A 16,149-nucleotide genomic window follows, 5' to 3' on the forward strand; every position below is an offset into this window, starting at 1 on the left:
TTGTTTCATTCACTTTTACCCCCAGCACCTAATAGAGTGTCTGGAGCCTAAATGGTGGCTTCATGAATTCACAGATGAGTGATTTGGGATGGATGGATGGATGGAGAGTTAGATGGATGATAGATAGATGGAGAGAGATGAATGAATATACTTTTCCACAATGCCATCAACTTCTTTAGATAAGGTGCCATATCTGAATCAACTCTGAACCTCCAGCACCTAGTACTGTGTCTGCACAGCATAGCCACTTGGTAAACATTTGGTGAATCTGTGAGCAAATGAATAAAAGAATGCATAGATAAGTAACTTTCAAGGCACATCCTATAACAGCTTCCTTCTTTGTTTGGAATGTCCTCCTGACCCACCCTACTCTCCTGACATCTCTTCCTTTGCACATGTGATATCGACAGCATCCTCTGTTCACAGGGGGTGACCTGACCTCAGTGGACCCCTTGGTCTTGGAGCAGTATGTGGTGGTGGCAAACTACCAGAAGCAGGAGAGCTCGGAGATCAGCCTCAGCGTGGGGCAGGTGGTGGACATCATCGAGAAGAATGAGTCAGGTAGGGACTTAGACCACCTTATTTCCCACTCTACACTATCACCAGGTCCCTTAGACTGGAAACAACCAGGAGATTTAGAAACCACAATGACCCACCAAAGCAGGCCTGGTTGCCACTCCTCCTCCTCCCCACTTAGAAACCAGAGCTCTAAGATCCCACTTGGTCACAACTTACCAACAGCTTGTTGAGTCAGAACTTAGCAATTTCTGAGGTTGACATTTCATGAACATTCATCTGGCTTTCAAGCACAGTGACACCTGGAGTTGAGCACTCCACTAGAATTTGCTTCTGTTGGCTTGCCTTTGACTATCTGCAATCATCTTCATAAAGGCTTCTCAGCTGTGGGCTCTGAGGGATGGATACCCTCCCTGTATCCTCAGCCCATCTGCCCATCACAGAGACCACTGTTCATGTACCCTGAAGAGCCTGGGACAGAATGTGGTGCTCTCAAGAAGTTAGCCTGGCTCTCAGTATGAATTCCAGCATTTAATGGTAGTCAGAGTTGCTTTACTTTCTGACCATAAGTTTTTTCAGCTTCAAAATGAAGACCATTTTGCTTCAAAGAGTTATTGTAAGAATTAAATGAAATAATGTATGTAAAGTGCCTAAACCTGTGCTTTGCAGTCTTGGTATGGTGCCATAGGGTAAGTATTCAACTTCAAGGTGGGTTTGAACAACAAGGTCGGCAGTTCAAACACACCAGCTGCTTCTCAGAAACTCTGTACAGGGTCACTATGAGTCAGAAACAACTCCATAGCATTTAACAACAAAGCCTGTGCTTTTTAACACCTCAACCATCAGTCAAAAGGTTGGTCGTTTGAATCAACCCTCAGAAGAAAGAGCTAACAAACTTTCTGAAAAATAAGCTAGTCAAAACTTTGTGGAACACAGTTCTACTCTGACGCAACTGAGGTTGGCATGATTAGGAATTGACTCAATGGCAGCTGGTTTTCTTTAAACCTGTGCTTGACACATAGTTGTTGTTAAATGACATCAAGTCCATTTCAATTCACAGCTACCGTATATAGGGTTTGTGAGGAGCAGTTTGAACCACCAAGCCTGTGTGTTTCAGTGTTTATCCTACAGTGCCACACCAGGATTCCACTGCTGATAGGAGAATTGAAAAAGAAAGCACAGTGTCACATCCCCAGATAACTCAAATTGTTTCCCGATCTCCACATAGCCATGAATGATCACGGAAGTGTTGCAAGCACTGATTTGGGCTACAGATAAGTTTGAGCAAATAGCCTAATTCATACATACAGAATAGTGAATAATGAGAGTGACTGAGTGGACTGAAAAGTCAGTTTGAACCACAAGGTCAGCAGTTAAAACCCACCAGCCGCTCCTTGGAAACCTTATACAGGGTTGCTATGAGTCAGAACCAACTTGATGGCACTTAACAACAACAACGGTGTAACTGGGTACCCACAAGGTCAGTAATTCAAACCCACCAGCTGCTATTGAAAACCTTACACAGGGTTGCTATGAGTCAATGGCACACAACAGAAACAAGTGTAAGTCCACCACTGGGTTTACTTTGACATAGTGATGGGGCTGGTGTGCCATGGAGTCGGTTCTGACTCACAGTGACCCTGCATAGGGTTTCCGAGGCTGTAAATCTTTACAGGAGCAGAAAGCCTCATCTTTCTCTCACAGAGCAGCTGGTAGTTTCAAACTGCTGACCTTAAGGTTAACAGCCCAACTCGTAACCACTTGTTGTTCTTGTTGTTGTTATGTGCCGTGCAGTTGGTTCCGACTCATAGTGACCCTATATAGGGTTTCCGAGGCTGTAAATCTTTACGGGAGCAGAAAGCCTCATCTTTCTCCCGCAGAACAGCTGGTAGTTTCAAACTGCTGACCTTGCAACTCACAGCCCAATTCATAACCACTACATTACGCTACCATAAACAAGTGTTAAATCAGTATCAGGTAAGTTATTAGGACCATGGCTTCAACGTCCGACAGCCCTGACCAGAAATCACAGTTCTGTCACAAATGGTGAACTTAGTTAGATAAGTCTGTTCACCTCTTTGAGCCTATAGGTTTTCTCACCTATGCAATGGGCATGATAATGTAAAGATTTTATGTTGTTGTTGTTGTGTGCCGTGGAGTCGGTTCCAACTCATAGCGACTCTCCACAGGGTTTCCGAGGCTGTTAATCTTTACGGGAGCAGAACGCCTCATCTTTCTCCCGTGGAGCAGCTGGTAGTTTCGAACTGCTGACCTTGCAGTTCGCAGCCCGATTCGTAACCACTACGCTACCAGAGCTCCTTAAAGATTATATAAGATGATGCAAATAAAATGATTGGTGCATCGCATACCTTAGTGCAGGCCTTTATGGCTACTACTCATCATTCAACACCATGTCTTTCCCAGCTTCAGGTGCAGGAACAAATTTCTTGTTAGCCTGTCTTTGACAGCAGTCAGCTAGCATTGCTCGTTGGTTCCTACCAGTAAAATGGTGGCCTTGTGGCCTGACCCTGGGTGTTAACTGATATAGTGGTTGGATGCGCTATTATCATCTAACTCCCAGTTGGCTCACACTTGACCTAACTAACATCATTCTGCACCCTCACTTTCCCAGGTTGGTGGTTCGTCAGCACCGCGGAGGAGCAAGGCTGGGTCCCTGCAACCTGCCTCGAAGGTCAGGATGGTGTGCAGGATGAGTTTTCCCTACAGCCTGAAGAAGGTAGGAAGGGACTTGAGCCCCTAGCATGCTGGAGAACCGTGGGCCTGCCATCACCCACACCAGGTTGCCTTCTAACCCACCCTGTATCTTCAGCCTCTACCCACAAGTCTCAGGTGCTCCCTGGCTCAGGCTCTGTAACCTGGGAATTGAAGCCTGGCCCTGGGAGTAGGTCTGAGGGCAAACCTGTCCTTCCTTAGGGGCCTTTGAGGGCTAACCCAAGTGAACCTGGCTGGAGCTGGGGCTGGTCTTCTCTCTGCACCTTTATGGGACCCCAGTAAGAATCTGTTCAGACCAATAGGTAGTAGTGTGCTGCATGGAAACTGTAGCTCACTTACTTCAGCACCTCACAGTTCCTGCCTAGAATATTCTGACTGCCAGGAGGCTGGAGCTGCTTCTGGCTTCTTTACAAGACATTTGAACTCATCTGTTTAATGATCTCTGCTTCCTCTGTTGATATAAATGCTCCTGGCTGGGTATCAGGATTAGGATTGACCCTCCTTCCCTTCACACCCTCTGCCTCCAACACACACACACACTTTTGCTTCACATCCTATTTCCCAGAGACCCCCTCCCTTCAGGTGCTTTGAGTGTGATCCCTGCCAAGCCAGAAATACCAAGGCCCAGACAATTCCCCTTTCCCCTGGAAACATTCCTAACACTTAAATGTATGTTCACTTTATCTCATGAGCAGCAGGCTTTTGGAGCCAGACAGACCTGTATTGGAATGCCACTTTCAACCCTTACTTGCTCAGTAACCTTGGGCAAGTAGCTTGCCCTTTCTAAGCCTTAACCTTCTCATCTAAAATTGGAAACTGTGATAATATCTGCAGTCCTGATGTGGTGCTATATAGGGTAAGCACTGAAGTGCTAACTGCAAGGTCAGTGATTCAAACCCATTAGCTGCTCCTAGAAAATCCTATACAAGGTCTCTATGATTCAGAACTGATTTAGCAACAACATGATATATTTACACCATAGGGTTTTTTTTTCTTTTTAATTAATGAGATCTTACATGCAAAGCATTTTAACACAAACCCCAGGGTAATAAATAGCCAGGAGTGGTTACCATCATATCTTTTGTACCTTACCTAGTCTGGTGCTATAGGATAAGCACTGGACCACAGGTCGGCGGTTCAAACTCACCTGGTGGATGGACCTGACTCCATGGCACTTAACAACAACATACCTCACCTAGGGTTGTGGTTAAGTGCTCTCAAGTTGGTTCTGACTCAAAAGTGAGGCTGAAAATCTTTGCAGGAGCAAAAAGCTTCATCTTTCTCCTGAGGAGCGACTGGTGGACTCAAACTGCCAACTTTGTGGTTCACAGTGCAGTGACTATCCTAAAGAGCCACCGAGCTCCCCTTACCTAGTGTAACTTTCAATTACTTTGAGAAATCACAACGCCACTTTAAGTATGTGTATATCTGAAGAGAATGAGGAGAAGGAGAACATTTCTGTGCTCAAAAGTTACCATAAAAACTTCATGTGATTTGGCATTCATTATTATCTGAGACTTTGTGTAATTTTCCTGCCTCTGGTAGCGTAGTGGTTACGAATCGGGCTGCGAACCGCAAGATCAGCAGTTTGAAACTACCAGCTGTTCCACGGGAGAAAGATGAGGCTTTCTGCTCTCGTAAGATTTACAGCCTTGGAACCCCAGTACAGGGTCGCTATGAGTCGGAACCGACTCCACAGCACATAACAACAACAACTAAGGGAAGGAAGCCTGGGGTGGTGCTGTAGGACTAGCTGGACTGCCAGGTCAGCTTAATCCACAAGGTCAGTGGTTCAAACCCACCAACCTATCCTCGGAAACCCAATGCAGGGTCACTATGAGTCGAAATTGACTCTATGGCACTTAACAAATACTAAGGGAAGTTTTCTCTTAGTACCTCTTTATAAGCATACCAATATTAGAATGAGGAGTCCTGGTGATACAGTGGTTACATGCACAGCTGCAAACTGAAAAGTTGGTTCAGACTGAGCCACATTCCTCAATTCAAATATTTGTTGGCATGTCCTAGGTGTGAGCGCTCACAGGGCACTAAAAAAGTCCAGACCAAAGCACTGCCATCAAGTCATTCCCATCTCATAGTGACCACTAGAACAGACTGCAACCGCCCATAGGCTTTCCAAGGCTGGACTCTGTGGAAGCAGGCTGCGACATCTTTTTCCCAAAGAGCAGCGAGTGGCTTCGTACCACTCACCTTTTGGTCTGCAGCCAAGTGCTTAATCACTGCACCACCAGGACTCCTTTCACCAGGCACTACCAGGTCTGGACTAGCACTAGGACTGCATGAAGACTCCACCCAGACGAAGGCATCCTGTGCTCTCCACAGGACGTGCCTCTGTGAGGACAGATCGTTTTACAGATGAGGACACGGGCTCACACAGCTAGAAATCAGGAAACCAGATTTTCCTAATTTTCTTCCACTTTTGTCCCCCTAACAGGAAGACATCCAGTACCTCTTTATAATCGTGCTGCTAGTATTACAGTAAGGAACCCTGGTGGTTAAGCACCCACCTACTAACTGAAAGGTTGATGGTTTGAACCCATCCAGCAACTCCACAGGAAAAAGATTTGTTCCCATAAAGATTCTTGTTGTTCTTGTTAAGTGCCATAGTCGGTTTTGACTCATAGTGACCCTATATAGGGTTTTCGAGGAGCTGCTGGTGAGCTTGAGCCGCCAACAATGCAGTTCAAACCGACCTTGCAGTCCAGTGCATTAACCCACAGCACCACACCAGGACTCCCATATAAAGGTGACTACCAGGGAACTGCAGCTCTACTCTGTTAAACGGGGTTGCTATGAGTTGGATGCCTCTCTCCTCAAGTTCAAGATTAATACTGAGGAGCTTAGCTCAGGGCTTAGAACAGACTTGGAAGGAATATACTTCTAAATGGGAGAGCACACCCTTGGAGCCCCTTTGCTTCGAGACACTGGAAGTACTTTCCTCTCACCTCTGCCTTCTGCCCTCCCCCACATGCTGCCGTCCAGTCTCTTGGAGGTACTGGTCCTTGCCCCGGCCTGTGGGCCGCCGCCGGACTCTGGGGGACTTGTATGCCATCAGCTGGCGTCCAGGTGCCTGTCTCAGTGTTGTCTTCCATGTTGAGTGTTTGAAGCTGGGTCACTGCATCTGCATGAGCCTCTACTCTGGGCCTGCCCATGCCTGCTGCATGTGGGAACCAGGGAGCTTCTCCATCTCCTGTGTGTGTGCGTGTGTGTGTAAGAGAAAGAATGGTGGCATGTGGGTTTGGGACCCTGGAGTTTCTGTGGACCTGGAGGCTCTAAGGTTTCCCAGGTTAAAAAAAAGGATGCGTGGGACCCCCAAGCTTCCATAGCGCTGAGCCCATTCACTTTCGTCAGGTGTCTTTGAGTTTCAAAAGAAAAAGACCCACATCAAGATGGCTTAACCTAAAGTGAAGTTTATTGGCTCTTAGCACTGCAAGTCTAGTGTACTGCTAGCACTGAGCATGGCTAGATCCAGGGATTTGAAAATATCATCAGGACTTGGAACTTGCTTTTGCCCTATCACCCTTTCTGCTCTGTTGGTCCTATCCTCTGTGGCCTCTTTCCCCTCCTGGTGACAGCTTGCAGGGAACCTTTCAAGGGTGCCTGCGTTCAACCAAAATCCCAAGACTGCCTTCCAGCTGAACCCACTTGGTTCTCATGACATCCCTTAACCTGTCACAGTGGCCAGGAGGGCCCAGCATTTGGCCAGGCCATGTGACATACCTGTACCCTCCCTATAAGAAGTCCACCTCACCCTCCAGAAGGCCTAAGAGTGGCAGTGCCTGCAAAGGCAGAGAAAACTGGTGCCAAGCAGGCAGGGCAGTAGGCATGTCCCGTACAGTTTGCTGGGCTTCCTGAGTGTTCCACGGAGCCCAGAAAAGATCCCCGGGTGCTGACGGACCCCCTGGCCAGTGCAGTGCAGACCAGGTGTTCAGGGCTCATGGCACTGCATCTAGACCAGCCCCAGGCAGTGCCCTCACAACCCTCCCCCCTAGATAGATCTGGGGAGTTGTATTCCCCCTCATTCCTAGCACCCGTACCTCAGGAAACTGCTAACTCTGCTGTGCACAGGATGCGAGCAACTCGAGTCCACTCAGCCCCCGCAGACAGGTCAGCAGGCTAGATCAATAAATAAATAAATGTGTCATGTGCTCCCCTCCTCCCTCAGTACCCGCTAAGCAGTCCACAGGCAGCCTGGGATGTTTTCCCAAGGAGACGAGTCAGCACCAACACACAAACCCTCAGCACCAGCCACAGCTGGGCTAACACTCATCTGGGGGCTGGGGTGGAAGCCCCACCCTGCCAAGTTGGCCTCCCCTGTGACAGGGAGCCACTTTCCCATCTGAGCTGTCAAAGCTGACAGTGTTGAGGTAAGGGAGGCGCTGCTGTGGGAGGAACACAGCTGGAGGCAGCTGTCTAGAAGATGGTCCCTGGGCTTCTGAAGAGGGGTGCCCAGGGAGTGGGGCAAAAGGCACCCCAACCACATTCATGAAAGGAGAAGCTTCTAACCTAGATCAAGGGGCTTAAAAATAATTAATGAAAAGAGAAGACCAGTGACCAGCTAGCTGATAAAAATTGGTAGTGATTTCAGCTTCTGTTATCTGCCAAGTTCAGCTCATCCTGGATTCTCCACCCATGAGGACTGGTCACAAAGAGTTTAACCCCCTCTGGCCTGAGCAAGGTGGCTCCTTCTAGACTTTTGCGACTTATTCAGTTACCAACTGTTGGCTCACTTACTGGTGACACCCCAGGTATACCCTGTGCAGTGCTGAAGATTGTGAAATAAGCAAGACTGGTCCAAATCCCTGCTTTCGTAGTGTTCATATTCACTTAGGGGAACCAGACATGAAACAGAGTCTAGAAATGCATTATGTGGTGTGTTAGAAGGGCATTCCTGGTATGGGGAGCAAATAAGCCAGAATAAGGAGGTGGTAACTTAGTGGTAGAAGTCTCACCTTCTAAGTGGAAGGACTCAGTTCCAGGCCAGTGCACCACATGCATACCACTACCCATTGTCAGTGGAGGCAATAATGCTGAATACATTTCAGCAGAGCTTGTAAATTAAGATAGACCAGGAAGAAAGGCCTGGGAATCTACTTTCAGATATCAGCTAATGAAAACCCTATGGTGAACAGTGGTCCACTTTGCATTCATTGTGCATGGGGTCATCGTGTGTCAGGGACCAACTTCACAACAACTAACAATTGGGAGATAAGGATGCCAGGGTTTAGAATATTCCATAAGCAGGAGAGGAAGGTGACCTTTAAGCTGAGATTTGAAGAAGGTGAACATGAACTTGTGAAGGAGAGGAGTTTCAAAGGAGCTAGGCCCTGCCCTTTGTCTCGTGTCCTATTGCTTGGATAATCATCCTGGGCTCATTGGGGTCTAGGGGGTACACAGTGATCTTGGGCAAAGGCATCTATGGACCACCGCCTTGGCCATCAGTGTCTAATGTCCCTTTCCTAATCCAGCATTGCTTTGTCCATACAGAGGAGAAGTACACAGTCATCTACCCATACACAGCCCGTGACCAAGATGAAATGAACCTGGAGAGAGGGGCCATGGTGGAAGTCATACAGAAAAACCTGGAAGGCTGGTGGAAGATCAGGTACCGCCTCTGCCTCCTGCTGCCAGCTGGGTGGGCCGTGGTCACGAGGGCTCTGGCTTCACTGAGGTCTCTAAGTGATTGCAGATGCGCGAGGCTTTGGCTGGAGCTGTAAAAAGACACTTCTCTGTGCTATTTGGCTCCCCTTCCTACCTCTATAATCTATAATAAGCAAAGGCTTCTCCAAACACTGAGCCACAGGTAGCAGCAACCCCGTTAAGTAAGGCTGGTCCTCACCTCCAGGTGTTTGTCATGACAGACGACAGGGATACTATAGCTGCCATGTGAGTTACCTCTGCTCCTACCCCACTCAGAGACAAATGCGACACTTAAAACCTGCATGAACTGTAACGTAACTCCACCTTCTTCTTGTCAAGTGTCGTCAAGTCGGTTCTGACTCATAGCGACTCTGTACTGGGTTTCCAAGGAGTGGCAAGTGGGTTTGAACTGCCGACCTTACAGTTAGCAGTCTAGTACTGACCCTACAGTGCCATACCAGGACTCCTCCTAGGGCTGGTAATATGCCTTTATTTCTCATGGACCAATAGTAAAAGCAGGAAATCTTCTTTTCGAACATTTTTTTAACAGCTCTTTCTTTCACTTATGTGATGAGATCAGAACTTCATAGGCAGGTGAGGTGACCAACTCATCCAGGCTTACCTGGAGGTTTCCTGATTTAGCAATGAAAGTTCCAGAAATCCTCTCCTCATCCTAATAGGCAGGCTGCAATGGCAAGGAATAAGGGCAAGGGATGAAGCCTGAAATCTGTCCCCACAGCCTGGTGTATGTGCCATTTTGTGTGGCTTTAAGGCCATTCTCCTGGGGCTGAGCATATGATAATTCCGTTTATTTATTCTTTCATTCATTCAACAAACATACAAGAAGAAATAGTTTGGGGCCAAGCCCTATTCTGGGAACTGGTGAGCAAGACATAGTAGTTCACACCAAAGGGGTCAGGAAGGTTTCCTGAGGAAAGGGATTTCAGAACTGAGAATTAAACGAGTAATGGTAATTATAACTGACATATATTGAACATGTATGTTATCTTGCTGCATAACAGATTTCCCCCAGATTTAGTGTCTTAAAACAACAGTCATTTATAGTTGCACAGTTTTCATTGGTCTGGAATCCAGGAGTGACATGATTAGTCTCAAGGTCTCACATGAGGTTACACTTTGGATGTTGGTAGGGGATACAGTCATCTGAAGGCTTGACTGGGGTTGAAAGATTCAGTCCCAAGATGGTGCACTCACATGGCAATTGGCAGGAGACCTTGCCACATGGACCTTGCCACATGGGCTTCTCCATAGGATGCTAGAGCGTCCTCACAGCATGGCAGCTGGCTTTCCGCAGAGCATGTGATCCAACAGAGTGAGTCTTTTTGACCAGAATCCTCCACCATCACTTCTGCTTTATTCTGCCTGTCTGACTCACACTCCAGGGAAGGGAGTCAGGCTCCACCTCTTGAACTGAGGAACATCAGAGACATTTAAAAACCATCACAAAATACTTGTTGTTGTTGTTATGTGCCATGGAATCAGTTCCGATTCATAGGGACCCTACATAGAGTTTCTGAAGCTGTAAATCTCTACGGGAGCAGAAAGCCTCATCTTTCTCCTGCGGAACAGCTGGTAGCTTCGAACTGCTGACCGTGAGATTAGCAGCCCAATTCATAACCACTATGCTACCAGAGCTCCTTCACAAGATACTAGTGGGCTTCAAAAAATTCATGGAAAAACTCAATTATCTTCTTATTCCATTTTCTGTGAACTGTTTAAAGCCTCCTGGAAAGCGCTTTATATTAATTTTTCATAGAAACACAGTGCTATTTAATTCTTAAAAGTGAATCTCAAAAAAAAAAAACATGTAGCTCAACAAGAGAGTTGGTCCTGCCCTATATAATCTCTACTCAGTTGAGTCCATTCAAATTTCTCCAAAGTTGTAGGCATCTGTTTTGTGGTTCCAAACCAGTGAAGTGTTATTAAAGTTTTACCAACCAACTCTCCAGGGAAAACCATGCTCTGCGTTCTGGCGATTTCCAATTTCCATGTGTCAGTATGCCACCACAGCTGATTTTAGGCTACTAGTGTGTTGTCACTGAATATGGAGTTGAGAACAGATGCATGGGAGCTGACTCCAACTCACCTCTGCTCCAGACTGACCCCTCTACTGACTGCTATCAAACTGAGTTCTGCCACACAGAGACTCAGTCACCATCACACTCACTGGATTCCCCTTGGAGGTGGGGAGCAGCAAGGTGTTCTGCCAGGGTCTTGATCAAACAGATTGCAGTAGTACCCACCTGACATAGTTCGGTGCATTAGAATAGAGCTGATAAAGTGCCCGGTGTCAGGAGTCCCTGGGTTGGGCAAATGGTTAACACGCTTGGCTACTAACTAACGGGTTGGTGATTCAAGTCCACTCAAAGGTACCTTGGAAGAAAGGCCTAACAAATTCTGAAAGATTCCAGTCATTGGAAACTCATAAAGCACAGTTCTCCTGCCACGCATGGGGGCACCATGAGTTGGAGTCAACTCAACAACAGCTGGAACTGAAAGGACCAATAATCACTGTCACTGTTGTCCTGATCTTTAGCAAAACTTTCTAGCTGCTTACCCAGCCCAGACCCATTGGCAGTTGGGCCACTTGCTCCTTCAAGACTTCCTTCATCTCATTGACACCAAGACCCTTGGCTGACTTAAAAGAAGCCACGACAGTCCTAAACATTTACAGCCTCGGAAACCCTGTACAGGGTCGCTATGAATCGGAACCGACTCCACAGCACATAACAACAACAACCACAGTCCTGTCTGCGGGAGACAGACTGTCACAAGAAATGCTGTTTCACATCATGCATTCTGGGATTGTGGTGTGTACAGGAGTCAGTGGGCCACTGTGGAAGACAGGGCTCCTACTCTAAGGCCAGGAAGGCTTTCGAGAGGAGATGGCATTAAGCAGAGCCAGAAAAGAGAAGCAGGACTTGCCAGGAAGGAGATGAGGAACGAATATCCAGGCAGAGGGGTGACTAACAGCAGAGACGTGGATGTAGCGGGTGAGGACCGTGGTGTGTTTAGGAACTCACAAGCCACACTGGGTGACTGTGTGAGATGAAGGTGAGAGACTCACAGAGGCCAAGTTGGAAAGGCCTCGAATGCTGAGCTGAGGACTCAGGCTTCATTGGGAGGTAGTGGTCCGTGAGCCAGCCTTTGGCCCTGGGCAGTTGTGACCCATCATGTCTGCCCTCTGCCACCTGCACTGTTATTTGCAGGAGTAGTATGGCTTCTCCTCATGGGCCTGGAAGATCAATCTGACCAGCACCCTTTCCCCCTCCTCCCAGGTACCAGGGCAAGGAGGGCTGGGCCCCAGCCTCCTACCTAAAGAAAAGCAGTGGGGAGCTTTTACCCCCGAAGCTGGGCCCCAGCTTCCCAGCACACTCGGGTGCCCTTGACCTGGACGGCCTTTCCCGGCAGCAGAATGCAGTGGGCAGGGAGAAGGAGATGCTCAACAACCAGAGGGATGGCCGCTTCGAGGGCCGCCCAGCGCCCGATGGGGATGTGAAGCAGAGTGAGTGATGCCTACCCCAGCTCCTGGTGACTGAGGACCTCCCATGTGCTTAAGTTCTGTGTTGTCCCTTATGCTCACAGCAGCCCTGCTGCCTGCCCATCCTGCAGATAAGAAAACAGAGGCTCAGGAACCCCAAGGTAACTTGGTTATTCAACCAGCAGATAACAGAACCTGAGTCAAGAAGCATCACTGCCCTCCCAAAGCCTTGTTCTTTCCATCTCCTCATAATCTTGACAGCTCCTGTTTTCAGTCACCTGCTATCTACAGGAAATCTGTGTTTAGTGTCATGGATCCCTTACAACAACCTTGTGAGGCACATAGTACCTGGGTTTTACAGATTAGGAAAACAGAGATGGAACAGACTTTGTCCAAGACCACCCAGCTAGTAGCCAGGAGAGCTAGGATTTGAACATAGACTCCAGAGTCTCTTCTCCCTCCACTCCACCACATTGCCTCATTTCTGAGCTAGAGGAAGAAGTTGACCCTGTGTTGCATTTACTCTAAGAATATTACATTATCCATCTTGCTCTCAATGCATTCCCATACACCTAGAATAGGGTTCATTTGTGTCGGCATCATACCCAGGACTCCAACTTTGAACCAGTGCCATGATCCCATTCTGATCCCGTAGATGAGGGACTCAGTGTGTTGGGAAAGGGCTTCCAGCTCCCTGTTGGAACAGCATCACTTGCCTCTGAATGGGCATCTCTCAGATGTTTTTCCAAATGGCTCCTTCAGTCAGTGAGGGCCTTGAACTCCAAGACTCACACTCTCTATTTGACTTCCCTAAGAAAATACTGACTGTTTTCCGATGTGCCATGGCAGAGATTCTGTACAACTCTGAGTTTCCATGATTCTAATTGTCATGGCCAAAAGCCTGGATGGATACCCATTCAGACCTGAGAAGCAAATGAAACTCAGAAACCTTGTGTCTTTGTTATGATAAAGAAGGTTTTAACAAAGGCCTTCATACGCACACCCAACAACAGTGGCTTCCATGATATGGGTGCTTATTTGGGTATATGCCCAGGACTTAAGTGGCAACTCCAGTGCAATCAGGAGTCTTGTTACCCAGTATCTCTGTCTTAGGCTAATGTTTCCTAAGTGCGCTGTCCTCATCCACCTGGTTCGGCTGATGAAAAGGAGGGTGGGAGGGAAAAGCAGAGTGGAAGTAGCCCATTGGCCATACCTAACTGCAAGGGAGTCTGGAAAAAATGTTATCTTTACTATAGGTACCTAAGTGTCTTATACAACTCTGTTGCTATATATTATAGTAGAAGACAAGGGAAATGAGTATTTGAGGGATTAGCAGTCTCCTCCACACCCCAAATCCCAGACTTCCTTCCCTCTGTGTGGACACATACACTGAAGCTGCTCTGCTGACATACAGAGTGAATTCATTGTCCTGCCTTCAACCCAGAGCTAGAGCGTTTTCACTCTCCAGAGTGTATTTGGGTCTGTTTGTTTAGGTCTTGTTTAATTTGGGTTTGCTGTAGAGGCAATATCAAGGGTAGTAATATTTACTGTGTGCCTGCCAAGGACTTTACAGGTGTTTATTTTAATCTCCGCTACCCCTGAGAGGCATGTCCTGTCCTCATTCAACAGGTGAGGGCCTTGTAACTTAAAAGGTCAACTTGTCCAAAGTTGTCCAAAGTTGGAAGCCATTGAGCTTCAGAGCTGGGACCTGAACCCTATCTGTGTTGTTCGTAAACCTGCACTTTTTACCATTTCTGGAAAGTTTTCCGTCTCTCCAGGAGTCAGTACTATCCCTTTCCTATTCCTTCCTGTCTAGAAAATACTGAGAGTTAGAAGAAGCCACATTGGTAGAGGGTCCCAAGCTATCCCATAAGAAGTCCCTTTCTGATTGGGCCCTTCTCCCAGGAAGGTGGGCAGCAGCACATTAAGCCCTGTGTTTTACACCTCATTTTCTGTAGACAAGAATGGATCTTTCCTTGTGTTCACCTTAGGAATTGTATCTTTAGGGCTCTGCATGTGAATGAAATGTGGCCTTGCTTCTTCATAGGATCACCAAAGATGAGGCAGAGACCCCCTCCTCGCCGGGACATGACCATAGTAAGTGGACCCTAGCCACCATTGATTGATCTGAGGGCTAGGATTTCCAGTGGCCCCTCAACTTTCGTCACCTTTCTGTCCTTATGAAGCATTTGCCCCATTGATGGTAGGAATTCTGAGCTCTGTGAAGGTTAAGCCATTTGCCTATGGTTCCTCAGTGTATTTGCAACCATCAGACCACTGAACATGCTCTCTTCTTCCTGTGTCCAATTCTCTTTGTCCTCGTCAGCCTCCACCAATGAGACTGTTTGAAGCCCAAGCTTGGGTGATACACTAATATAGTCTGTGGTGCCATTTTGGTATTCTACTTTCTTACTCGGTTTTTGTTTTTATCTTTTTCATTCTTGACGTAGCTTTTTTACCAGTATTTTGAGAAATGGTCCTTTTTTTTTTTTATGCTTACCATTTACTGAGCACCTATTGGAAACCATGCAGTGTGCTAGATGCTATATGACATTTATTTAATACTTGCAGTGACGTCACCAGGTAGATACTATAATTACCCACATTCTATAGGAGATGAAACTCAGGCTCCTGAAGGGAAGGTGACTTGCCAAAGGGTATTTCTCGGTTGGTATTTCCAACCCAGATGGATCTGACCTGCAAACTGTGTTCTTTCAACAACTCCCACTGCCTCTTCAGTTCAAACAATATTGTCTTGCCCCAAATTTACCTGATTGTAGCCAAATGTCCTAGGTTTCTTTTCATTGCTCTAAAGCTGAAGGACCACAGACCACATGAAGCGACTCATTGAGGACTTGACAGTCTGAATGGCCCTTTGTTTTGTCCCTTATAATCCAAATAGGTCCACCAGCCTCACCTTGAGGGCTACCTTGCACCTCACCATTGCCCCTTCACTCCTCCCCGCCCCCCAGTGTTATAGTATAATAGATAGTACTGTGTTTAATCCTACCAGCCTCGAGGCCTAAACCTTCCGAAACCACCCATCCCACCCCAAGTGGAGGAAGAATATTACACCATTGCTGAATTCCAGACAACCATCCCTGATGGCATCAGCTTCCAGGCAGGCCTAAAGGTCGAGGTGAGTGGACCCTAGTGTCCTATACTTGTGATTCTTGATTCTGGGTGCTACCTCCTACTTCCCTCTTCACTCCCCTACCTCCCTCTTCTTGCCTCCTACTTTATATAGATATAGGTAACTTTTTATTGTGAATTCAGTGAAGGTTTACCAAGAAGATCATGTTTCACATTCAGTAACTTATACACTGTGTTTCGTCTCAATGATTTCAATCCCCTCCAGGCAACAACAGTTATCCCGCTTCCTCCCTGTGATTCCCATTTGCATTCCACCCTCCTCACCAACTTCTCTGAACTTTGTCCTTAGGTAAATGGTGCCCTTTTGATCTTGAATGGTTGACCATTTCATGATGAACATACCTTGCTAGTGTTGTTGTCCCCCTGTATACCTATCTACTGCTTGACTGAAAATGGGGTCATATGGGTGAATTCCTTTCTAGACCTGAAGCGTGTTTCTTCCAGTTTCTTTCTGACTGGTAGGCCCTATCTTTATTTTTATGATTTTAAGTTTTGATCTACATTTTCTCCCTCTCTAATGGGATCCCGTACCTGGACCAAGAAGCAGTTGTTCGAACAGAGCATGGGATCACTGAATGTTTTAA

General features: G+C 47.1%; 1 protein-coding gene across 1 annotated transcript in view; it reads left to right on the forward strand.

Annotated features, from left to right (window-relative positions):
• Nucleotides 1-16,149, forward strand: part of SH3PXD2B (SH3 and PX domains 2B) — a 215,406-nt gene that overhangs the window by 168,895 nt on the left and 30,362 nt on the right. The window contains exons 7-12 of the mRNA XM_006864810.1: nucleotides 427-561; nucleotides 3,149-3,253; nucleotides 8,758-8,875; nucleotides 12,210-12,436; nucleotides 14,460-14,509; nucleotides 15,426-15,551. Coding sequence (XP_006864872.1) covers nucleotides 427-561; nucleotides 3,149-3,253; nucleotides 8,758-8,875; nucleotides 12,210-12,436; nucleotides 14,460-14,509; nucleotides 15,426-15,551 — 761 coding nt within the window. The remainder of the gene's footprint in view (nucleotides 1-426; nucleotides 562-3,148; nucleotides 3,254-8,757; nucleotides 8,876-12,209; nucleotides 12,437-14,459; nucleotides 14,510-15,425; nucleotides 15,552-16,149) is intronic.

Source organism: Chrysochloris asiatica, unplaced genomic scaffold, assembly GCF_000296735.1.
Source record: "Chrysochloris asiatica unplaced genomic scaffold, ChrAsi1.0 scaffold00071, whole genome shotgun sequence".
Taxonomy (NCBI): Eukaryota; Metazoa; Chordata; class Mammalia; order Afrosoricida; family Chrysochloridae; genus Chrysochloris; species Chrysochloris asiatica.